Below are 27004 nucleotides of genomic sequence, written 5' to 3'. Positions count from 1 at the left end.
CAGACAACACTCTGTGCTTACCTTCTATCATTCGCAAGGAATTTTAAAACCGGAAATATGTCACTTTCTGTAACATAGTTATTGCGCAAGACACTCTTTTATATTTACAAAGAGAGGAAAAGGCACTCTGTGTACTTTTTCTACTCCATGTAAATACAACCTCATCATACACACCACTTTGCGTTGAAATGATGTTCTATAAGTGATGTTGTGCATGATTGCACTGAATACTCATAGAACAAGATATATCGCTAGATTTATCATAAATCATAAATCTCAATATGTATGTGAATACTGCACCATTCTAAAATTCGTGTAGGAAAGTACAATAAGGAAAATTATTTTTATTTCTCCACATTTTTATATCTTCAATGCATGCTAAAATGTTCAGCATACATTGAAGGAGAAAAATGCATTTTCTTATTGTTTTTGTGCAGGAAGGTGTGTCTTCCTGGAGAAAAACAAACAGCACATGACACAGATATCCTTGCACTATGGTGCAAGAGTGCCTGTGCAGAGAGAAGCATAGATTTGCAACATATTTATGTACATATGTTGCATCCCTGTGCTTGGGAAGTACTACAGCACACAGCAGTTAAAGAGGTTACTGTGTGATGCTGCAGCACTTCCTCATAGTTCTGCACTTATACATTCACGCTGCTAATGCATTCATTCAGTCAATTACGTACTACACATACATTCATCTAAACTTTCACACACTAACAAAGAAATGTAGCTATTTTTTTAAACCAGGAAAGTTAGTTCTTACAAGAACTTTTTTTTTTCTTCTTTCTTCTTTTATATTTGTTTTTGGTTTTTCTAACAATTTTTTTGTTTTTTCTGGAAAAAACAAGAAAACAAAAAAACAAAAAACAAAACAGGAGGAACCAAACAATGAACTTCAGGGAACAAAAAAAAAAAAAAACCTAGCAAATGTGACTTTCTTGCCGGCGGCAGATCACATCGATCGACTGCTCACCGTAGCACAAAGTCGCATTGCACTTAGTGCAGAGCACTTTTGAATATTGAAATTGAGGACGGATGTCCAAGATTTGGGCTGATGGATGCACTCTTGAAGTGCTCGGCTGCGATGAGGTGGAAGGCGCAGGAGCAGGAGGGTTTCTCATCCGATTGCACTCTTCTCGTGCAAGATTGTTTGGATGAAGGGTCTTCATCATACTAGCCGTGCCGCACGAGTATTTCTTGTTAGGATCCCCTCACGACAGCACTCTTTTGCAAATCTTGCATGTGACCAAGGTGGCATTGGTCTTATTCTGCCCCTCGGGAAAAGTAAAAAATTTCCACACCACTGAAGAAAAACGTTCTTTGGGTGGTGCCTCCACCAAAAATTCATCCTCAGATGTATGAGGAGATGCAGGTGATGCCTGCTGCCCTGAAGCCATTTTTAGGTGAAAAAAGTTAGAGCTAAGTGTAAACTTAGTCTAAAAAATCTTCTTCTCTGCAAAGAGATGCTCCTCCAAAGAAGGTCAAAGAAGAATGATTGAATTGGGTGGGGTCTTTCAATAGTTAGAACAGGAAGTGTAATGAACCAATCAAATCTCTTTTTTTGCAGTTCACATGGGATCCGCACACCCTGCGCTTACGCAGCACGCACCCAGCGCGCATCCACGAAATTTTATTTAAAAAAATTATAGGATTAGATGTAAAAATATATTAGTTTTAAGACTAGTTTAGAGTTTGTCTTCAATTAATATTCACATGAAATACATATATATATGTTTTTTTAAATGTTAAATATTTTGCGGGATCCGCGCACCTAGCGCCTCATAGACGCATCGCGGAAGCGCGTAAACGTCGCGTTACGTACATGGAAAGTGTCGCGTATAGGCTGGGAGTAGCGTACCAGTTGCCTTGCGATCGCGCACTAAAAACGTACCCAACTCGTACCATGCGCAGATGCTAACGCGTCGGGATCGGGAACAGTGCGCATAGGGTGCGCGGATCCACAAACTTGGAAAAAAATATATAAAATACAGTTTTGAACATATAGTTAAAAAAATATTTTGAAAAATATAAAAAAATATGTTTGAAAAACCCATTAAATTCAAATAATATTTTTTAATTTTTAAAAGAATTAATTGAAAAAATAAGTTTAAAAAATGGTGATAAAAATGTATTTAAAAAAAAAAATATATGAAATTGACACACTGAATTTGAAAAATATAAAAATCCAATGAAAATCTTTAAACATGAAATCTTTAGAGATTAGTTATAGATAGGAATTAGCATTTAAAAAACCTATGAAATTAACAGAAAAAACCATAGGTTTCATGCACGTTATAGTTAGGAATTGGTATTTAAAAAACCTTTGAAATTCACTGAAAAAAACAAACGTTTCAGGGGCGTTATAGTTAGGAATTGGCATTTAAAAAACCGTAGAAATTCACTGAAAAAACCATAGGTTTCAGGGGTGTTATAGTTAGCTGAACATTTCCCTCGTACAAAACCCTAGAAATTCCCCTGTTATCATCAGTGATGTCATTTGAGATGTCATCAGTGATGTCATGAGTGATGTCACTGACCATGTCATGAGTGATGTAATATGTGACGTCATCAGCAGTGCATTGCGGGCGCGCGAGTTATAGTTAGCTGAACTAACCATAACGGGGGAATTTCAATGGTTTTGTACGAGTGAAAAGTCCAGCTAACTATAACGCCCCTGAAACCTATGGTTTTTTCAGTGAATATATAGATATATATATATTTATCAGTAACTTCTTTTCCTCTTTCATGCTGTAGCAAGGCACAAGTGTGTGCATGTGCATATCATTTGTAATATAAATAGGTATATGTGTGTGTGTGCGTATATATATATATATATATATATATATATATATATATGTATATATCTATTACCTACTGGCGGTCGCCAGTAGGTAGTTATAGTTAGGACCCTGTTTCCATAGGAAATCCGCAACATTCTATTTTGAATAACTTTGGCGCCGGTCGACGAATCCTCGCGAATTTCTCAAAATAGGTGGGGCGCTACGCTCCGCTCCTACCCTGAAAGTCTCGGGGGGATTCGTCAAGCGGGGGCTGAGATAAAAGGGGGGTCCCAAAACGCGTTTTTCCCATGCATTTTTCCATAGGACCTTTAGACAGGGCTACACCCCGAACGGCTGAACAGAATTACTAGAAATTTGGCAGAGAGGTAGTCCTCAGGTCAAGGAAGTGCCTTTTGTAGGTTTTGTGTAAATCTGTTCAGTAGATTCTGAGAAAATAGCCTTTAAATCAATATATATATCTGAGCCAGCTTACGGTGCGCTTACGGTACGCTTACTGTACGCGTACGGTGGCGTGCGCGAGCGCGATTCTGATTGGCTCTTAGATCTTAGTAAACATTCGAATCGGCCGAAACCAGGAAGCGGCGGCCGCCATTTTCTCTCTCGCACTGAGAGTGATTTAAAGCCCAAAAACATGTAAAGGGGCTGTTTCGACAGCTCCCACACACATAGGCACGGTGAGGGAGTCCCCAAAGATCCCCCAAGGGCAAAAACGGAATTTTTATTTTTTCGATAATTTCGCCGATTATGCTTACCGTACGCGAACGGTAAAAAATTAGCAAAAAAAAAAATCATCCACACTTTCCCCACCCCGTGTGCAACTGGTGGCCGACGGCCACCAATTGTGCATGGCTTATCATTGTAGAGATAAACTAAAATATTAAAAAAAAAAAAATTATCCACACTCTCTCCACCCCGTGTGCAAATGGTGCCCGAAGGCTTATAAAATATACGAAAAATTAAAATATTACCTTTCAAAACGAAGTACATCATATGTCCTCCATGTGCGCACGGTGCGTGCCCACCGTGCGTGCATGGCACTAACTGCGTAAAGTGGGCGCGCGGTGCGCAAAGCGCACCGCGTGCTCACTGTGCGCGCACGGTGCGCGAAGCGCACCGCGCGCGCACAGAACGAACTGCGTTAAGTGGGCGCGCACGCCACGAATGGCATAAAGTAACTTAGCATTTAAAAAAACGTACAAATTCACTGAAAAAACCAAAGGTTTCACACACGTTATAGTTAGGAATTAGCATTTAAAAAACCTTGCAAATTCACTGAAAAAACCATAGGTTTCACACATGTTATAGTTAGCGGAAATTTTACTGATAAAAAACCAATGAAATTCCCCCGTTATAGTTACTGCAGGCAACTATAACTCACGCGACCGCAATCTTCTGCTTCGGTTTTTTAAATGCTAATTCCTAACTATAACGTGTGTGAAACCTATGGTTTTTTCAGTGAATACATATATATATCCTGAGCACTCCACTGCACAGCGCCTATGTTGTTTCAACAAAATGGAGCACGGACCACAGTTAGATGCGCAGAGTCTAGTTTATTACCTCCAAACTCTGTCGGCCATTACGCGTTTCGGCTCCAGGGAGCCTTGATCACATGATATATATATATATATATATATATATATATATAGCGAGGAGAGAAGGTCCGAAGGGCAAGTGGTTTTTAAATGTCACCTCAACCCCCAAGATGGGGTTATAGGACCATATTACATATGTTGATCGTTATGTATTTTTTATATGACATTATTTATGAACAATTTTAGTACTCTTTAGAATCTGGTGCTCCATAACAGAAGGACATAGTACACATTCTTTGTAATGTACACTTTTATTTAACCTCCCATGAACCACTTGAAGATTTGGCAAGCCCCTTCCATTTGATCACTGCCATATTTATTCAGCAAGCAAATAAGAACAATTAGGGGGTCATCACGACCCCCTGCGGTACAAATACTAAAGTTGAGAATTTTCTGTAAATGAGTTGACCTTCCATATATACAAGGAAAAACATGTTTGGGCATTGGAAAATGTGCTATCTTGTTATTGATCAAACTGGAAAACTGAAATCAGATAAAGGCCAAAAATGGACTGTCACGTGTTGGTAGGGAACCCCAGGCATCCTTTTCCTTTGCACCAAGCTGGAGGCATGGTGCATTTTTTTCTTTCTTTCTTTCTTTCTTTCTTTCTTTCTTTCTTTCTTTCTTTCTTTCTTACCCAAAGTTCCCTGAAGGCCTATTTGGTAATGTTAGCACTTTGCAAACCCTAAAACTAATCAAGGAGGAAGTTTTAGTATAATGTTACAACAGTTATCTCAGACTTATAGATAGGCAGTCAAGATGCATAGTTTGGGTTCTACCACCCCTACAAATGTTTAATCTGTTTTGGGTACAGTATTTCCACTGCGTGAATTCTGCTTGGACTGATTACTAGACTGGCTGAGTGTAACATAGGGGTGTAATTAACCATGAATGAGTTTTATTGTATATTGTGGTGTTAATAGAGTAGACTAAATTGCCTGCCAATATCCATCACTTTATATGCATAGTCTAAGCCAACTCTCCCTATCTTTGCTGTAATGCCTACATCAAGTCTTGTTGTCAGTAGGGAGGTGAATAGAGGCCAGAGCAAGGTCTAGATAGGCAAGGATGTGGCTGGAAAGAAACAAAGAGAATTTCCTGAAAAAATACTTCACACAACAAACTATGGCGTGATATTCATGTTGGTGCTTATTTTAGTAATGTGTGCACCTGTTGTTCTCATGTATGGTGTTGGCTTGTTAAAACTTGAAAATAACTATCTTACTCATTTGTTTATAACACTATAGGTTTCTTTACAACTCAACAGCAGTAAGCCATAACTCTGTGAGTTAAATGGATTGTATACACACAATGGTCATTCAATAGTTTCTCTCTTTATATGTGAACATTTACACAGTATGACCTGCACTGATTGAGGCCCTCCACTTACTTTACATAGGTCACAACTATGATTCCTGGCAGCATTAAGGCCTGTGGGACACTCAAGGGTCTACAAGCCTGTGTACAAGATCCAAACCACCCTTGCATAGTGAACATTGATGCGTTGACCTGTATCAATGAATTGCTTGAGTATGTTTTCAAAATTCCCTGAAAAAGAAATGTGGCTTCAAGAGCCATTGAGTTTGTTAGATTAGGACCACTCATTGCTTTCTGATCTTCTTAAACACCATTGAATGCAGGTAATTTCAATGTTTTTGTCATAGGAGCTCTGTGAGACATAAACACTAAAGTCTTCTTTCGCGTGACAAGATTCCTGCACTTGTGAACTAGATAAGGCACAACAGATAATAGATTCCTCTATGGCGTGAAGCGATCACAGTGCCATACACCACAGAAAGGGGGAAGTAAACTCATCATTGGGGTGGGAGGGGATCAGAGTGTTCTGACACTATGGAAAGCAGATAGCAGAGCCATTGACGGGGTTGGAGGGGATCAGAGTGTCTGACATTATGGAAAGGAAGCAATAGATTAATCAGTGGGATGGAAGGGATTTAAGTGTCTGACACTATGGGAAATGGATAATAGAGTCATCGATGGGGTGGGAGGAGATGAGAGTGTCAGACACTAGGGAAAGTGTATATTTTATTCTTCCATGGGGTGGACTGTGATCCGAGTATCTGACACCATGGAAATGGATATTAGATTCATTGATGGCATGAGAGGGGATCAGAGTTTCTAACACCATAGACAATTGATAGTAGATTCATCCATTGGGTGGGAAAGGATCAGAGAGTCTGGCAGTAATGAATAGAGATGTTAGATTAATTTATAGATGGGAGGGGATCAGAGTGTTTGACCCTATGCTAAGTGGATAGTAAATTTACTGACATAGTGGGAGGAGATCAGGGTGGCTGACTCTATGGAACGCGGATAATAGATTCATCAATGGAGAAAGGGGATGAGAGTTTATGATGCTATGGAATGTGGATAATAGATGTATCCACAGGGTGGGTGGGGATCAGAGTGTCGGACACTATGGACAATAAATAAATTAATTCATGACGTGGGAGAGGATCGGAGTGTCGAACACTATGGATAATTGATACTAGATTGGTTGATGTCGTGGGAGGGGACCAGAGTGTTGGACACTATGGTTAGTAAATAGATTTATTGATGGTATTGGAGGGTATCAGAGTGTCGGACACTATGGATAATATATTCGTTGATGGTGTGGGAGGGGAACAGGGTGTCGGACACCATGGATAATAGATATATTCGTTGATGGCGTGGGAGGGGATCAGAGTGTCGTACACTTTGGATAATAGATAGATTTATTGATGGCATGGGAGGAGATCAGAGTGTCGGACACTATGGATAATAGCTAGATTCGTTGATGGCATGGGAGGGGATAAGAGTGTCAGACACTGTGGATAATAGATAGATTTGTTGATGGCGTGGGAGAGGATCAGAGTGTGGGACACCTTGCATAATAGATAGATTTGTTGATGGCACGGGAGGGGATCAGAGTGTGGGACACTATGAATAATAGATTCATTGATGGCATGGGAGGGGATCAGAGACTCGGGATAATAGATGCATTGAAGGCGTGGGAGGGGATCAGAGTGTCGGACACTATGGATAATAAATAGATTCATCGATGTCAAGGGAGGGGATCGGAGTATTGGACACTATGGATAATAGATTCATTGATGACGTTTGAGGGGATCAGAGTGTCAGACACTATGGATAATAGATAGATTCATTGATGGCGTGGGAGTGGATCAGAGTGCCAGACATTATGCTGTTGATAGCAAGAGGATCATCCTGATCATATTTGGAATCGGGATCTCTGATGGCTGTTCCTTGCATTTCCATATCCTAGTAATTCCTGCATCTTCAAGCATGGAGCTTGCTTCTAACCTTGGCCATCAGAACTCAGTAGAAGCCATTGACGTGTTCCTGATCATGTACCCCATTCCATGGTGAGGATTCTGTAACTAGGGCCTGCTTTCGTACTATACTTCGAGTCAATCATCATGAGGTATAACTCCTCCTGTTGGCACCCTAGCACTTTTGCGGTGATTGCCACTTTCAGCTGAATTGAGAAAACAGGGTGGGGAAGATGCTCCCTTGAGGTTGAGCCGTTTGCAGGAAGGGGGCACCGCCTGGAAAATATTGTTGGTTGTGGGACTTCAGTGTTGGATTCTGTGTCGTCCTGCAGTGAGAAATAGGAAAATAGATTATACTATAAATATGATTTAGGACCTCAGAGCAAAACAATTATAGAAATGTACAATCAACCTGGATGTTATAGTTTGGTGCCTAAGCCACTAGCTGGTGCAAAATAGCAGTTACGATGTGCTTAGAAAATGTTGGGGGTACTGGGCGAAACAAGATTTAGGTTCCCCTATTTAAAGCAACTTGGAGAAATGGATGTCAGCTAGAGAGACAGTTCACTTTCCTAGGGAACCCTCGGCAGGGGGTGACCCTGAACACTTGTGAACTTTGCCCCTGCCTTAAAACGTCCCTGCCTCACACCCATCTGCCCAGAGGAGTCACCAGTTAGGTGACCCTGCTAAGAAAAAGCAGCTGGGTGCATATGCTGTCAGTTCAGTTACACAACACTGCAGAGAGGTTGAGGGTCAGCAAGTGGGAGACTGACCACACTCATGGGCTAGCATTCAGACTGGTCAAGGATGGGAAGGATTGAGTATAAATATAAGATTTATGAGGAGGAGGGGTCCTGTGGCTCCTCTTCATGGCTGGTGACAGAGTAAACGCCACTATCGCAACCTTTCATACCTTTGAACAGAACAAGAAAATAAACAAAATCCAGAAGGACATTAAAAATTACAACAGAGACCAGACTTACCCATATTTGCTCTACACATTCTACAATACACCTTACCAGCCTCCAAGAAACAAGAATTGGGGCAGATACCGCAATAACCAGCTCATCACCTTCTCTGACTCCTCTAATACATCCATTGAGTACTCAGACAGTGGTGAAGGCACAAGCTCCGGCCCACACAATCGCCCTCATCCACCACCACTCCTACCTACTGTTTTTTTAGTAGTGGGCCGCGGCAGCCGGAAACAGAACTACCAATACCAGTACGCGGGCGAGAGACAGACCAGCCACAAATTTTATCAATGGGGGCCCCAGCAATGATAACTGAAACACAGCCTAACATTGCCACACCCTCTCCCTTGGACACTCCCGTGCCCTCCAGCTTCATTGGTGAGAATAGCATTCCTCCTGCCTTTTCCAGGCCATCCATGACAGTCCTTACTGGGCCACTGCAACCATGCATGAACAATGAGGCAAGACACAATGCACCCCCTTCACCTCCTCGGTCTCCATCTCTCTCCAACACGAACATACCTATCTTCAATCTATCAACTCATCGTCTATCCTAGGATGAGATCATCCTACTCATTAAAGGACTTTCCTTCGTCCCCACTGAATGTAATAATTTCTTCAAGCTACAGGAAGACTTACTCCTGTTCTTCAGACGTATCCGTCTAAAACAATTTATCTCAGACAAACCCGAGACCAACACATCCTTTGAAAAACAATTCAAACCTGCCTCTACCTTTTTGCCACCCACCTCGATGATGCCACCCGAAATATTAGCCTTTGAAAAACTTGTCTTACACGAAGTCAAAGAACTTCAACATCAATCCGAATTTGTCCACTACAATCTGCCACTGACTGAAAAGGTTGCCATAAACAGCCTAAGCGAGAATAAGAATATCGTCATCAAACCCGCCGACAAAGGCGGGGGTATAGTTGTGATGGATCAAGACAAATATGATAGCGAAATTCTTCGCCAGCTTAATAATACTTCACGCTACTGTAAATTGGCCTCAGATCCCCTCACTACCATTCGTGATAAAATATCCACAGTCACCGTCCAGGCACTACATACTGGCATCATCTGTAAAAAAAAGTACATGCCTTTCTCAATAGCCCACACCCCAGAACACCTGTGATCTATACATTGCCCAAAGTGCATAAAAATCCATCCGCACCACCAGGACGCCCTATAGTGTCGGGTTGCGGTTCCATCTTGGAACCACTGGGCAAATACATTGATGCCATCCTTAAAGAGTTTGTTCCACTCACCAACACCTTTGTCAAAGACAGCACTCACTTGATCAACATCATTGAGGATTTCCCATTCAACCCCGAGACTGACCTTATGGCTGGTCTCGACATAGAATCATTATACACTAACATTCCCCGGACAGAAGGCTTAGCAGTGATGAAACATCTGTTAGATACCCGAACAAGACCTATGCGCATTCCCACAGATTTCATAATCCAACTCCTTCACATTGCTTTAACCAATAACTACTTCCTGTATAAGAATATGTACTACCTCCAGATAAAAGGAGTCTCCATGGGCGCTTGCTTCGCCCCTAATTTTGCTGTCCTATATGTCCACCATTTGGAAGCGCTACTTATTCTGTCCATCCAAAACCCCTTTTGAACAATAACACATTATGGCGTCGCTACATAGACGATATCCTTCTCTTGTGGCAAAGACAACACGAAGACCTATCCTCTTTTGTCACATGGCTCAATAACAACCAACCTCACCTCACCTTCACTTCTGACATCAGAAAAAATGACTTACCCTTCCTAGACCTCACTTTACATGTAGAGGATGGAACCACTGGCACAACTTTGTACCGCAAACCTATAGAGCGCAACACCTTGCTGCTGTACGCTAGCTATCATCCCCGCGGTCTACGTGATGCCTACCATATGGGCAATTCCTCCATATACGGCGGAATTGTAAGTTGTGCAAAGATTATTTCCATGAGGCAGCCATCCTTTCTGAGAAATTGACCAACCGAGGCTTCCCCAAACATTTGATCAGGAAGGTTCGCACGCGGGCATGGTATAGCCATAGAGAGATTATTCTGACACCCTCAATCAAACGCCAAAACTCGCGCATTCCATTTGTCTTCTCCTACAGCCCTTCTAGCAACAAGGTTGGCAAGATAATCAAAAGGAACTGGACCTTACTCCGCACCTTTCCATGCTTCAAAGAACCCCTTTATTCTCTTATAAAAGAGGCAACAATATCTCTGATAAATTGGTTCACGCCATCACATGGCCACTCAAAGAAAAGAATGATCAATCGGTCACATCTCTATGGGGACTCCCACCCATTTTAGGTCATTTCAAGTGCCAAACCTGTAATGTCTGTGACCTTACCAGCAACACCAATGTATTTGTCACAGCGGAACGCACCTATCAGCTTAAACAATTCTCCAATTGTCGTACCAACAATGTCATCTATGCAATCTGCTGCCTGTGCAATTTACTTTACATTGGCCAAACCACCCAGATGGTGAAGCAACGCATTTCCCAACACAAGAGTCACATCAGATGCAATGTCACTACTGCACCGCTGGTCACACATTTCAAAGAACACAATCACTCTGAAACAGATATGACATGGCCGGTCATAGACCGTCCCCTATTACCTATCCGTGGTGTCAACCTCCAACCGTTACTAAATAAATGTGAGTGCAGGTGGATCACACACTGTAACTCTGTTGCCCAAGGACTCAATTCGCTTGATGAATGGAACACAATGATCACTACTGCATAGTGTTTCTCCATGTTATCATGCACCCTGTGTTAGCTATGTTATTTATAGTACATGTATTCCGGATGCAAAACTGTTTGGCTAGTTAATTTATTTTAATTAATTATTTTTCTCTTGACGCAAATTTTTTGATGTTATTAGATGCCTTGCAATATTCCAATATGCGCTTATCCCTCCTTTGCATATACCTTATCTTGGACCAGACATACAATATATATCATTATTTTACTGGTCTTGTACTAAAGAGCGCTCAGGTTTAAAACAATTTACCTTAATTGTTCTCCTTGCCAAATATTTATCACATTATGGTTGCTTTCACTAGCTTCAATCGTCCCGTATTGTAATGTACATTGTTTTTTCCTCAAAAACATTTATCCACTTTTATTCACCTTGGAATTGAAATATTTAACACAATATCTCCATGGAGTTATGCATAATTGTCACCTTTCCTTGGTGTCTACTGGACGGCCATCTTGCATCTGCCGCCTATTCTCTATCTGATCCCCCCGGGGTACTTAACACTGAACCCCTACGCACCAGCTTCTTTTCCTCAAACGCGCTCATGTGACCTCTCCGCCATGTGCTCACATGACCCCCCCTGCCGATTTCCATTTATCCCGGAAGCGTCGTGCAGTACGAGTGAGACACTTTATTCATCCCCCTGCCGGACTAAACCCGGATTCCTGGACTACGACTCTGCTGGTCCTAATCTGATCCATTCTCTCCATCCTACGGATATTGTCACCCCTGCTGCCGGTAGCAATCACCCCCAAGGTAAGCTCACGATGCCCCTTTCAGCCATTACTTATGGGCAATTGTCACACTCCCTGATAGTAACTCCCTGATAGTAACTCCGGGTTGCTTTTCATCCCATTTCTCAGACCGCTGCCCCGCCTCGCACCGGCTGCCTCCATAGATGTGGACTTGAAGCAATAATCCGCAGCCTAGCCATTCTTGAGGCTGCCCCCACCTGAGTAACACTTTACAGGTAACTTCCAGGCGTAGACCTACCTACACTGACACGCTGCACTCCCCTTTACCCTTTCCTGATCCTTGCTAATTTATCTCACAGCAGGTCCAGACACACGGATTCTGCACCCGTCTCCCTTGCCCGGACTCTCTCCTTCTCTGCTACAGTAACAGCAGGTACCCTATCTACTTTCCCAGTGCTGTCCCACGCTGCCCTGCTTTTATTTTTCTCTCTCTGGGCTCTACTCCTATTGATTATCCCTTCCCTTTTTCCTGACTCTATAGAGCACTTTACAAGAATTATGTAAACATCGTCCTGACGATGACCTTGATTTAAATAGGTCGAAATGCCGTCGACTTCACTACGACATTCGCGGCAACCAAAGGGTCATTTATAAACTGGAAAATTGTACCTGTAATTGCAAATACTTTTGCTTGACCCTCCAATTTATTGTTTTCATTGTTTTCTACGCCGCCTCACGTTGTTCCTTTATCACTTGTGTCACTGCGCCGTTCACTCACTGCAACACTTCCAGTGCACATTTGGTTGTTATGGTTACTGCACTCTAGTTGTATTATAGTGCTTCTATATGCAAATAACAACCCTTCCACCTTTACTTGGTCTCCCTCGTCCCTTCGTCCCTGTGCTATGTGATTGACGCACTCTCCATGAACAGTCCCCCTGTATGAGACGTTGTTCTATTGTTATATGGTGACCATTCTGAGGCAGTAATTCCCCCAATGTCTCAAATCATATGAGTGAGGCGGCCAAGCCACCAACAAATTGCTCCTAAATGCAATCATTAGTAATGGCACCAATGGAAGTTTGTGTGTTTTTCTGGTATTCACTTTCAGTGTAATCTGGCAAGATGCTATTTGTACAATCAAAAAACGGGGGGAGGTAGAGGTTAAGGTTAGGTTCACCCTCCTTACTGAATGCAGTTCCACAACATCCGGAATACCGGAATTAGAAACTTAACCTTAGGAAGAACAGGGATTCCACTCAACATGTGTGAAAATCCCTCTTTCCAGAAGAACAATTATTTTCTAGAGTCCCCTCACCCACCAGGGTTACCCTGAGGTGGCATGCTTCATCATTGGGGTCCTCTCTATCCGCTGTGTATTGAGGCATGTTGCGATGTGCAAACTACATAGGAGCACTTAGTTTTTGGAAAATATGTGTGGTGCTGTAATGTGAAGTGGGAAAAAATAGGTTAAAAATACCTAGCTAGTGAGCTAATATTTTATTCCTGCTCCTAGTCAGTATGTTTTAAAATCAGGGGTTAATGCTAGGGAAAGACCTAACTGTAATGAGTACGGTGTCCCTAGTACTGGGTCGACATGTTTCAAGCTTTACCCTAAAGCTCTTCTTCAGGACCACATGAGGGCCAGCCCCATGCGTACCACTCCTAAAGTATCCTGTGAATTGGAAACAGTGGGGTGCACACCTAATGTGTGTTCACCAGATATTTAATACACACGGTTGTACACTGACACGCTATATTTTTGTTTAGGCACAAATATGCCTCATGATCTGCAGGGGTAGAGGGGCTTGTAGCCACACCTTCGTCAAAGCACTCCTCTGATGGGACCCCTGGATGCGGTCGTCTAGCATGCCTAAATCGGCAGCAGATTGAGAGGACCCCAATGATGAAGCATGCCACCTAGGGGTAACCCTGGTGGGTGAGGGGACTCTAGAAAATATTTTTTTTTTCTGGAAAGAGGGTTTTTCACACATGTTCAGTGGGATCCCTGTTCTTCCTATGGTTAGGTTTCTAATTCCGGTATTCTGGATGTTGTGGAACAAGATACTATTTGTGTCTATGCGCATCAGGCACTGCCACCTAGTGTTTGTATTCTTAACATGTACACTGCCCATTAACAAAACCTAATGAGGCACGTCAAATAAACTCACGTGTGACGCAGATGAGTTTGGGCTTCTCCCATTGGCCATCGGCTTGGCACCTGATGATAGCCGACTTGCGCTTGAAGGGGCCATCATTACATCGGTGTCGCACAATCGAGCCGATTTCATATCGCTTTTTCAACTTGCCAAATCGAATGGCGTTGGCTACTTCTGGCGGTGGCCCACAAGACACTAAAATCACAGAAACAACAGATATGTGTTATTTATAGTCTGTATTATTATTATTATTATTATTATTATTATTAATATTAATATTATTATGATTATTGTTGATTTTATCATTATTACTATTGAACTGTAGCATCACCTTTTACTCGAAGATAGACATGCCATTTTAAGGTTTGTGTTGGGGAAAGTGAATCCATCAGTAAAGTACAGTTCTCAATTATGACCACTAGAGGGCAGTGCAATACAAGGGAGCCTTCCCTCAACTCCTAGTGCAGCCAAAGTCACTGTGCTGCATTGCATCAAAGGGAGTGAGGAAAACTGCACCATGTCTGCTAAGATATACTACTATATCTCTGTCCTCTTGTGCCGTGGGGCTTTAGGCTGACATGCGCAAAGATACACTGCCTTGAATTATAGTGCAAGAGTGTGTGCGTTCTGCAAAACGCAGGTTTTGTGTTGGATGGGTACCCTTCCCTTACAAAATACGATGCTTTGACAAAGTTTAACACTTTTCCCACTTTGTGTGTATGCTGTACAATAGAAAGTTTGGAGACTTATTAAACTTGCTCCACCATTACGCCTGCTTTAAGAAAACGTATATTGTTATGCCACAGGTATCTGTCTACAAATATTAGCAGATAGCGATTTGCATCAAACCCCAAGGGTGGTTGCATCGGAACGCACGTGCTACCCCTGTGACGTAAAGTGGGGCAAAATAGCACATCGCACACCTTTCTAACACAAATCATGATTTGAGCTGGAAAGTAAATCCCACCTTAACACTTTGCATCAAGTTAATGACAGAAACCCAGAGCAAAATGTTAGTAAATTTCCCCGGTGTTTGTAAACTTTGAGATTGTACCTCAAATGGGCTTCATGGTAATTAATAAGGATGGTTTAAGATGAACCCTATAGAAGTGACCTTTGTGACTTGATACGCTGGAAGTTCTGATGTGATGAGAGAAACTAATGTGCAGCAATTTAAGGGCATGTAGGACAGATCTGCACATTTTTCACACAATGCAGTCCACCACCCAATGTTGCTGCACAGTGTAGCATGAAAGGAAAAGCATGAAAGGAAAAAAGTAAAACAGCCACATTCAAGGCCAGACTGGCCATAGCGGGCACCAGGTGTTTCCCTGGTGGGCCGCCAGGGTGGGGGCCGGTTTTGGGCCCCTGGGGAGCCGTTTTTGTTACGGGCCGGTTTTGCAGCATAGCTGCAATATCGGCCCCGGTAACAAAATCGGCCGAAACCGGCCCTGGCAAACAGTTTGGCCGCACCCCCAAACCCTGGGGGCTGGCCGAGCCCTTTGCCAAGGCTGGTTTTGGTTCCCAGTCCGGCCTTGGCCACATTTCTACTAAGATGGGACCATTTTCCCTGCTCCCTGCGCTAGTGCAGGTTAGGCTGCCATCCTCCAACGCACAGATCGTTGCAGCCTATTGCAAGTGTGTTTGTGTGATATCAAGCACTGGATTTGTAGCAGAAGGGTACCATTCCAGCAAACACTTTGCAAAGGCACAGTTGAACACTTTTTTATTCTACTTTGTATGTGAGCTCTGCAGAGCAGCGCACAAGCAAATTTTGAAAAGTATGGAGAAATTAAAATATTTCTCAAAGTTTGTGCCGGCCTAAAAGAGGTGTTGTCCAAAGCCCTAGCTACACATGTTACTAGGTAGGGTTTTGCATCAAAAACCATGGCTGGTTGCATGAGAACACCCATGTACCACCCACGATAGACCCCCCTGATACAATGGAACACAGAGTAGCATGCAGGCTACTTTGTGTAACTTTGAGGCTACTTTCCAGTGCAAAACTTGCACCAGTGAATCAAATCCGGTGGTAAGTGTTAGTAAATATGTCCCACTGAGCTGTAGAAACACTGCTTCTATGGCCCCTAGGCAGCCAAGAAGTGCTCCATTGTGGATAAGCTGTATACGCTCTCTCCAGCAGTACAATGGCACCAGCAGTAGGTAAACTCTTTCATGGAGTAGGGCGTCCACTCCCTTCACCAGGCAAACCTGGTATCTCATTGGGAACGCGCACCTCCATAGGTGAATTTGTGGTGAACAAGAACAGCATTCCACAACAGCGAGGAAGGCTTGGCAGAACCAGTGCTTGATTTGTAAAAAGAAATAAGTGCCAGGGACCTCGTCAGGTGGCCACTGAAGCTTGCACCACCCATTGTCCCTGCCAGCGCTGCCAATTACAGTACAGTACAAACACAGCTATTAACCATCACACTCCTACAAATAATCATAATATTAATATAATTCTTATTTGTAAAGCGCAAACATATCACTCTTTAAGTTTCAAGGCGCTGGGGGCCATCTGGGAGATTAAGTGAACTACTGCCCAGAGTCGCATGATGCTGAGCTGAGCTGCCTGCAGATCAAACCGTGAGCCCCGCGCTCCGGAGTCAGGCGCTCTGGCCTCTGTACCACACCTCTCCCTCTACAAGTGTGACAAGACAGACTATTCCAGCTCCTCCAAAGCCATAAGAAGGGCTTGGGCAGTAGGTATTAGTCATTTCTAATGTATAGCTCATTAATAAAGAACTGTTGTGCTCCTCTCTAAGTTTGACAAGCAGTGCCACCATGTGGCAGATTGTCATAAGTGCCACTGCTGAACACTAGACACCACCAGCACAAATTAAGCACTTGCAGAACACAATTCAAAACAGAAAAGAAACAATACAGATGGCCAAGCTCCCAGGTGCTGGGATTTTCCTACATCCAGTTAAAGAAGTGGTCTTCTCCAGTTTAGTGTACAAAGGTACACAACTACTGACACCCAGATATGTCAACAGTTTTGTAGCATTAGCCATTATCAGAATGCTTGAGTATATATACTCGACACATGGTCCTTCTTCACAGTGTATGCAAAATATGATGTGACAACTTTCCCCTGGGGTGCAGCACACAAAAATAGCTGTTAGAGGATCTTTGTGCATATGTCTTCTGAGGTAGATTCCAAGGGTGAGTTTCCAAAAACAATACTACACAGGGTCCCAATAATGATTGGGCAATAAAACCCTAGGGCAAATTGCGCACCTACTAAATTGCCACTGTGCATGGTTTCCAATTTACGTCTAATTATGAGATGGGCACCTTGGAATGGGGAATAATGTGTCAGTTGTTCATGTAATTCTCTATTGCAAGGTGTACAAACAGCACATGTTTGTTCTGCCACAACTCAAAGGAGTAAACACCAGTGATGTGCGCACAAGTAGCATTTTAAAAGGGGATTTCCAGGCCCATCAAGATTGTGATTTGAAAATGATCAGATAAAGACAAAGTATCCTTTTATCAACCATAAACATTCTAGGAATAGTTTCTTTATAATAATGCAATCAGGTGCCAGATTAGAAAAAAGTGTTTTTTCCGGAGATTGGATCAAAATTGTAAGGCAGTAACTTTGGGCCTGATTACGATGTCAATGTGTCCGACATTGACGGCTCATTGGTGTCGGACTCACCGACATCTGCCCCTGCGGTCTGCCTGCTGCATTACGATACGGCAGTCGGAGGGACCGTCTGCCACGCTTCCAACAGGCTCACAGAGCTGTCCGTGTGTGGAGGGTCAGTAATCCCTACAATAAGGGCGGTGCCTGCTCAGGCACAGCCATAGGATCACCCGCCATGAAAAGGCAGATGGAAAGTGACTTTGGGGGCCCATAGCAGGCCCCCCTTCCCTCATGGCCCTCCTCTATGGGATCTGGGGGGCACCAAACCATCCCTGCACCATGTATCAGGCACTGCATGGTGCCTACCACACGGTGCAGGAATTTTTTCAAAGTGTTTATTTTCTGTTGGGCATGTGCTGTAATCTGCAGCACATGCCGCAACAGAACATATACACATTGGGACCACAATGAAGGCGGTCACATCGCAATCAGGGCAGCAGGACCGCCGACTTCTGCTTGCATCACGGTGCCGGTCAGACAAGAGTCCGACCGGCATCATATTCAGGTCTTTTATTCCACAGGACATACCACTGGTGCATTGAAAAGTATACAATATTGATGTTATTGTGCCATATCTGCTATTTAAACACGTTTAAACACACCAATAACAAGCATATTGCAACCCCAAAATGGGGGTAAACAATTTCCTCACCAGGGGGCCCATTAGGATGGACTTTAGTCCGCCCGCCACCCTAGCGGTGCTGGGTCCGGCCGCCAGCGGTGCGGCGGTCCTGCACTGCCAATTAGGATGCGACCGCCACCCTGGCGCGGTGCCTGCCACCTTGTGAATGGCAATGCTAAGTTCAGCCACCCCCCGACCCCCCCGGGGACCCACAATGGGCCCCCAGAGCGATTCCCCGCCAGCCTTTCCATGGCGGCGAAACCGCCATGGAAAGGCCTGTGAGACCCTGCATGATAATATGGATGGTGGGGCCTTCTCGGCACCACCACCATATTATGCCCCAGCTCCGCCCGGCCGGCAATCAGATCGATTGCCTACCGGCGGAAAAGCGGCGGACGCACTTTGCGTTTATGATGGCAGGGGGTAAATCTAGTTGGGATGGCGGGCGGATGGCCACTGCCAAGCTGGCGGTGGCGATCCGCCCGGCATCCTAATGACCCCCTATGTTTCATTTTGATGAAGTACATGCTGGTTTGGGTGTTTTTAAACATTTTAAAACAATTGCTCTACAAGGCTGTAGAAGGATATTTATGACACAATATTTCTATCAGATGATAATATGGTTATGATATTCTGGTACCATACCCAGTGCTTAATTTGAGCCGGTGGTTTCCAGTGCTCAACAGCTGCACTTAATAATCAACACCTGCTCTTTTCATGTACACTAGTTAAGGACACTTTCATTTATGTCAAGCACGGGTAGATTAAGTGATTTGCCCAGAATCACAGGATGTTGAGCCAATGCCGAGATTCCAACATGGTTCCCCATCTCCAAAGTCGGCAGCTCTGGCCATTACGCCACATCCTCTCCCCACTTAGATGGCTAGTAGTTGGTTCTGGTTTAGGCGGTGTTAACAGGAGAAATGGGCTGGTGCAAGCTGCCTCCTGACGAGAGCCCCAACACAAATTTCTTTTTACAAATTAACCACTGACCATACCTTCTACATGGGGTAATTAATTGGTGCGAGAAATATCGCACGCCCCACAGTTTTCCTCAGTTCAATTTCAGCAAGTTAAACCCATTAGGGGAAAAATGCCCAGTAATTATGATTAGCGCTCCCGATTGTATGGTATTTCTTTTTTTTTACATTTCCATTGGCATTTATCCTTATTTATTTTTTGCTCATTTTTTTCTGTATTTATCCATTTTTGTTTTGTGTTTTCTGTATAAATGTAGCTGCAATGGGTATTTTCCACATTTATTTAACTGATAAATGTTTACTCGCATGTGAATGTCCAAAAGGTTTTAGCAGTATACAGTGCAATAGCGTTATCTGAAAACACTTACGTTGTAGAATAGCATCAATAACTGTGGATCGGCACTTATTTAAGCTTAATTAGGAAATCTATGGTCTGTTTTCATCAAACCCACCTCTCAATCTGTACACCTACTGACCAGACACTCATGATTGACAGTAGAAAAAATCATCCAAAGGAGACCTATGTTCCGCATTTTTCTGTATTTAAAAATAAATACAGACACAAAAATAAATAGCTTCTGTCTGTATTTATCTACAACAATCAGTAAAAATGGAAATCTAGGAGCCCCAATTATGATACATCTGGTTTTTGGTGCTGTACGAACAAAAGTCCGCATTGTGAAGGGGATTGAAAGGTAGAGAGAGAGAGAGAGAGAGAGAGAGAGATGCAGAGATGAGACAACGGAGGAAGGCTGTCAAGATGGAGAAATTCACAGATGAAGGCAAGCAACACAGTGAGAGATCCGTGGAATCTCCTTCCTGCTCTTTTCAGGAATATATCTTAAGCATTTTTCGCTGAGTATTCTAGGACTTCAGTAAGAATAGTAATTTTACCAGAGTATCATTTCAAAGGCATGCAGGCTTAATCAGTGTTCTGTGCCCATCAGTGGTTTTAGCTTTGTCTGTCCTTACAAGGCCATTTAATAAGAAATCAATGTGACAGACTGCATGGGGTTGTGCAGGAGGCTGATTCAGATAAGCAAAATTATTTTAATTTCTAGTGTACTTCTGCCACTTCTTTTTTTTAAATAAAATATTTATTTGCTGTTAACATATAATCAACAAAACAAAGGGCCCAAGTTAGAGATTGGCAAAAAGGTTACTCCATTGTGCTGTTACAATGTCGAAGAAGTACTCTCTCTGCCACACCGAAGGTCCACCACCAGATTTAGAGATGGGAGGATCTTCAGTATGTCAACAGTGGAGACTATTCTGTGTCCGCCACCAGCATACCCCTCCCACGGCCCGAAAAAGTAAGGGCCTTTGGAGGTTTTGCCATTTGTCTGCCCTCCCTATTTAGAGTGCTTGAACAAGGAGCAAGTTCTCACCATCTGCCACCATCAGGGGGCAGGTACAGCTGCAAAACTCCCATGGTGAGGGATTCATTGCTTTGTTTATTTCCAAAAGCTTTGGGATTTTCTATCTTGAAAATAAAAAACATGTTGGAAGTTTGACTATGGCGCTGTCATGTTGATGGAGCCATCCTTTAAACTTTCAACGCATATATAGGAACTGCCGTGATGACGGTTCCTGGAAATCCAAAAGATGTCTGCAGGTCTGGCGGACATTTTTAAATTTGGCAGGCAGAGTACCCTCACCTTGATGGATGCAAAGCACTCGGTCATGACAACGGCACACACTCCATCCACCAAAATCTAAATCAGGCCCAAACTGCAGACACTTGTTGATGCCGCTAAAATATAGTCGTATTACGATCAAAGGAGTCAAGGGATTAATGTATGGGACCTTTTTATTGTTGTACATACTGTGATTATCAGAATGAGATTTGCCCATGTACAAAAGTCATTTGGGGAGTTGGAAAAGTCTTTCCAACTCACAATAGGGTTTTGTGAATCATTACAAATTGATATTAGGAAAGGATGTGAGAGGGAAATCCTCTCCTAAATTTAGTTTATCACGATTTGTATCAGCGGTTCCATTGAAAAATTGAAAAATGTAGTATACTTCACAAGATATGATAGCTCATTTGCAAAGGTGAAGCTGTCCCATGGGAACTGCCTCTCTTCTGGTAATTGTGTTGGGCAGCCTCAGGGGAGGTGGCGGGGGGAGGGGTGCGAGAGGGGGTTTGCCTGGAGACCACTTCATACTTCCCCCTTTATGCTCCCAAAACTGAAATTCAAAATCAAAGATCTGCTGTGGCTTGCAGGTTGCCATCTCTACATTCACAACCATTCAAAGTGGTTCATTCCTTGTAGCTTACCAAATGAATATTCATTTGAAAATTGATGTTGCATAATAATAGGTACGCTTATGCATTTGTATCATCATTTGCAAACCAGTAAGTGTGCAAATTGGCACCCGGGGCTGCAAAAAGATCTTAGTAAATTTGGCAGGTGGTCTATTGTAAATGAGTGTTTGTTAAGTGGATAAGGATCAGGCCTTGATGTCCTTATGGTCCTAATGTTTGCCTTGGATGTTGCTGTTTACTTATATGAAGTTATTGTCACAATGTCACCATACTGTTTAGAAGAGTGGTCATTGGTATTGAATTTCCTAATGGGGAGCAGACAAATTTGGGGTCACAAGTGAGGGAACAGATTGTGTCAAAATATCTTGTAGGGAACAAAAAATCTCCCAGGAAATCCCATATATATATGTGATCAAGGCTGTGGTAACGCAGCCGAAATGCGTCATGCTGACTGACTTGGGAATTAAAGCATAATAACCGCGTCGGCCAACTGACGTGCGCCGCACTAGCCAGACAGTGCTCGCGACGGCCGTTGGCCGACGCGCGCACCAAACTGGTTAAAAATCCTAGCCTAGATTGTCTCATCAAGAGTTATATCAGTCTTCCTATAGGAAATCCAGAGGACATAACAAATCTAGGAAAACCCGCACAGAGGGCCTCATTATGGGTTTCACAGACTTGGGGTGGGGGGTGAATCGTTGATTCGAGCCAGTGTTCTTGCACCTAAATCTGGAGATTACTTGTTATTTTCCTTAGAATGAGGACTAATAGGAGGATCTGGGAATATTGGATCCAAACCTGCATGTTTTCCCCCTTCTGTGGGAAATAATGGGCAAAATTCCGCACCAAATGACTTCCTCCTTTGAGCAGGTGATAAAAGGGTGCGGGCACTCTATGAAGGCACATGGTGCAGGTGGTCAGTGGCAGAAGGTTCGGGAAGAGAAGAGTAGGTTTGAGAAGAGTTGTCTGTTCCTGTATCTCCATACCTGGTCATTCCAGGCCTGAAGACAACATCAGTTAGAGTGTCCAAGAGCGGTATCCATACAGGGATATCGCTCTTGGCCATGTGTAATGAGGGTCTTAGTAATGAATATAGTAACCAATCTTCATGAAACACCAGAGATGTAGTTACCCCCTCCCATGTAGGCAATATTGTCCTGTGTGGCAGAGCTTCCTTGCAAAACACGTTACATACAAGCCAAACCACACTGTATTGAACATGCGTGTGCATGGCTTAGGACCCTGGAAAGCTAACTAAATATTTGAATAGTAATTCTAACGAATTTGTGCTTGATCTCCATATTTTATTTAGAACTTCTTTTTGACTAGTCATGTTAACAAACAAGAGAACTGGGAACTTTCTGTTTTCTGAGAGCTGAAGAGCTGTCAGGAGTTTCTCACTCCTAACTCTCCCAGCCTCCCAGAGTAAAACAACTTAACTTGTTGGGAGGGGTCAGAGGCACCTGCCAATTGTCCCTTTCTCCAAAGGGGGTAAGATAGGTACATTTCCTTTTATGGCACAGGTGACCTATTAAAGAAGTGCGGATCACAATACCATGGATCGGGTGTGATGGTTCACAATGAGCATGATCCAGTGGAGTATCTAATTTGATTGCCTGAAGTAATGTGTGTGTTGCACCATTGGAGTACATTGTAATAAAAAATGTGGGGGGCGAGAGTGTGTTCAAAGAGTGGTTGGTGTCAAAATGTATTAATTACAGCAAGCACGCCCAACGAGATACTCCTGGCAAAATCACATGAGCCCCATACTTACCAAGGCCCATCTTGCAGGTGTATGACAGGTGGTAGTTGCAAGGCACATCACTCCATTGGCCGCCATCATGCCACACAATCACCGCACAGTCTTCTCCGGACAGGAAGTAGCTGTCTGGTTGACCCTGATGCCAGTTCTCATAAAGCTACCAAAGCCAGAGAGAGGTAATAATATTTGAAAGATTGTAAAACAAACTCAAAAAGAACCACACTTTCTCATTTATTTATTAATAAAGATTATGTTCCAGTTTTGTTGAGCACTGACCAACACTGTGAAGGCTTTGGGAAGCTCTATGACACATCAATTTCCCGATCACCTTAAATATAAACTTGTGTGTGCCCACTTTGAAAACTAATCCAAAGCTTTGAACATCAAACACAAATTTATTTGAACACCATAATTACATAAATTCAATGTATTCCCGAAGTTGGTCATTATGCAATTTACATAACATACACAAAACAAACAAGTAAAAAAAAAATTATCAACGTATTAATTGGTGTAGAAATATAATAAATGTTCAAATCAAATCATTCTCACACACAATATAGTACATTAATTTATCGAGCATGCATGGTCTTGTAATATGCTGCCTAGATTATACTTTTGTTTAAAAGAATCTGGTGCGCTAAGTCATTCTAATTAAAACACGGGTCATAACTTCTGTGTAAAAATTAGGTTCGAAGAACATATGATTAGAGTTCCCGGCTCAAATATTCATTGTTTTAGGGTTAAATAAAACAACACTTACTTTGGGGTAAAATAAAAAATCAATGAATGTGACAGAGCAGCATTAACAAATGTTAGCATTATTAGTTTTTAATGAATTTAAGATCGTTTTTTAAGGGACTTAGGCTAAAAGCACATTTCCTTTATCTAAGCTGTCTGTTTTTTGTATATTCCTTCTGAGCCATGTTATGACACATTTCCATATGTTAATTGCATACAAGTTAAGAACAACAGGATGCTGCTCAGAGAACCCTAAAGTAATAGCAATAGAGGATAAGAACTGATGACTTGGCCATCACATTTTCTCATCATCAGTAATGTTCTGCCATCTTCTTGCAGTTTTCCACATGCTTAAATAAATGGAAACATAAAATTAAGAACATTTGCACAAAAATCTTTTATAAAAGCCATATGGCTTAAAATTCTATGATATACTGATTGGTCTCCGATTTCATTATTTTAAAAGACCGGGCAATGAAAATTCTGGATATCCTTCAGTACACTCATATTGTCGATGATGAAACCCACTCTATGAAAACTTGCTGTCAATATGTAAATCATAATGATGCCACAGGCACTGAAACCTTTGACCCCTCATAAATATGTTTTCTGCTATTAAATTTAGAACTGGTGGCTTATAAACTACAGATATTTGCATCTGTATTTGCTTTTTCCTTAAGAATGTTTTTTAATTGATGCTGCTCTACCTAAATGGAATGAGGTGAAGATCTGTTCAGAGATGCTGCTTTTAATGCTTGATCCAATGTCACCCTAAATATTTATAGAAAATCCAGACTAACAAAATGTAAAGGCCTTGAAAGCCTTTAAATCTGGTATCATCAGTTTACACTGAGGTATATTGACAGATTGCTTTGGTTTTTTATATTTATTTTGCATAACGAATCTAATAAATAACTACTCTTACATGTAAATGTGTCTGTACATTAAAATAATTAATGCATTACATTGGTTTTGACCCATGAAAAGCCTGTCAATCCTCCCCTGTAGAGTGAAATATTGATGTTTTTCCCAAAGGATGTTTGACGAGAAATATAACTAAGGCATTTGTGACCATTTTCGAAGTGTCGTAATATGACATTAGGAGAAAAAGAAGATATGCAATCTTTTTAAAATCCTGGACATTTTTTTAATCAATTTACAATCTTTAAATTAAGTGTTTCTTGGCATCTTAAAGGGTGATTTTAGGAACTGTGCATATGTCTCTAATCCAATTCCAATGATGATATTAATTTGATAACAACGGGGGGCTTTTATGTAAAGGGCAAGTGCTGGGAAACCTATGCAGTGCTGACAAGCGTAAGTAGAAAAATATTCTCAAATAAATTATGATACAAAATTGGAGTCGTACTTAGATCAAAGAGCTTTCCAATACCATCCTTGGCTTGGTGCTACTCTGAGTTTTGACCACACCACACGCTACCTTTTATAGGGTAAGCAGCTACAAAATAAAGTGCTAAAGTCCCTATTGAAAAGCACAACTCATAGCTCCTTATCTTCCTGTTCAGCACTGGCTCCCCAACATAGCCTTGAAGTTTGCAATGTCTCAGTGTATTATTTTAATCCAAGCAAAATATGTTGTATTAAGATATTATCATCATACAGAAGGTGATGTCCTAATATTTTATCTACTGCTGTAAATTACCATTCATGTCTTTGTTTGATCTCTGAGATGATTCTTGGAAATACTGAAGTACTGTTAATGAGATAAAGTTATTGTTTTATAATGAATATTGCAAGAATTTGCCTGAGACTCAACAAATTTTGAAAACGCATCATAATACTGCATTCAAGGTAGAGAGGGGGGTGGGGTGGGGGTGTTAGGGGAGAAAATGTTGAGGAACTAGTTTCTCCTGAAAAGTCCTATGCTACCTAGTTCTCTTGCAAGAGGCTATTGTATGTAACGTTGATTTAATGCTGTGATGGTTGGGGAAAACTCAATAAAAAATTTAAACAAAAAAAAAAATACTGCATTCAAGAACAAAATTCATAGATAACAGTTACCAAGGGGCTTCCATCCGACCACTGAAAATCTCCTTCTATGGTCCTGTCATTCAAACCAATCCACTGATATTCCTTGTATTTGTCTATGGATAAAAAAACTTGGCATTAGTGCCAACAATTATGCAGAAATAGTCTTGTAAACAGTAAACCGTGAAGAGTGAAATACATCTATAAGGATTCCAGAGCTTTAGGCCACTGGGTTTTGAACAAACACTACATATCAAAAATAGACCCATGAGCAATTTGGGTTACGCAGGCATAACTCGAAATTCCAGAGATTATTCTGTTCTGCCACATCATGTAATTATATGCCGTTTATATCAAGAATTTAACACAAGTGCGCCGCGTCTGCTCAAACAACCAGAATGCAAGTAGGCGCTGTTTGTAGCGTTATAGGTTGTTTGTTCACTATCTTTTAGCACATAATGCGTCCTGTAGTCCAAAATGGACGTGAGAACGCAATTCATACTAAAATATAACAGCAAATGCTGGTTTTGTATTTCATGTAAATACGCATAATTTGCGCAACTACAAGAAAGTTATCGCAACTACGCAAAAGTTGTCGCAAACTGTATTTCTGCTACATTGGTTTCTTTGTTAGTGAGGCTACGGTATATGCCACCAGGAACCACTTAGAAGGTTCAGGTTTGA

General features: G+C 42.1%; 1 protein-coding gene across 2 annotated transcripts in view; it reads right to left on the bottom strand.

Moving 5' to 3' along the window:
• Window positions 1–4651: 4651 nt before the first annotated feature.
• The window catches only part of BCAN (brevican), a 141735-nt gene continuing 119382 nt past the window's right edge, over window positions 4652–27004 (bottom strand). For both annotated transcript variants that reach the window (XM_085637650.1, XM_085637649.1), the window contains 4 exons: window positions 26354–26436; window positions 23603–23747; window positions 14315–14497; window positions 4652–8018 (listed from right to left, as the gene is read on the bottom strand). In XM_085637650.1, the coding sequence (XP_085493776.1) occupies window positions 7996–8018; window positions 14315–14497; window positions 23603–23747; window positions 26354–26436 (434 nt within the window). In that variant the 3' untranslated portion in view covers window positions 4652–7995. The remainder of the gene's footprint in view (window positions 8019–14314; window positions 14498–23602; window positions 23748–26353; window positions 26437–27004) is intronic.

This window comes from Triturus cristatus, chromosome 12 (assembly GCF_964204655.1).
Source record: "Triturus cristatus chromosome 12, aTriCri1.1, whole genome shotgun sequence".
NCBI classification, from domain to species: domain Eukaryota; kingdom Metazoa; phylum Chordata; class Amphibia; order Caudata; family Salamandridae; genus Triturus; species Triturus cristatus.
This window is presented reverse-complemented; position numbering and strand designations above follow the sequence as displayed.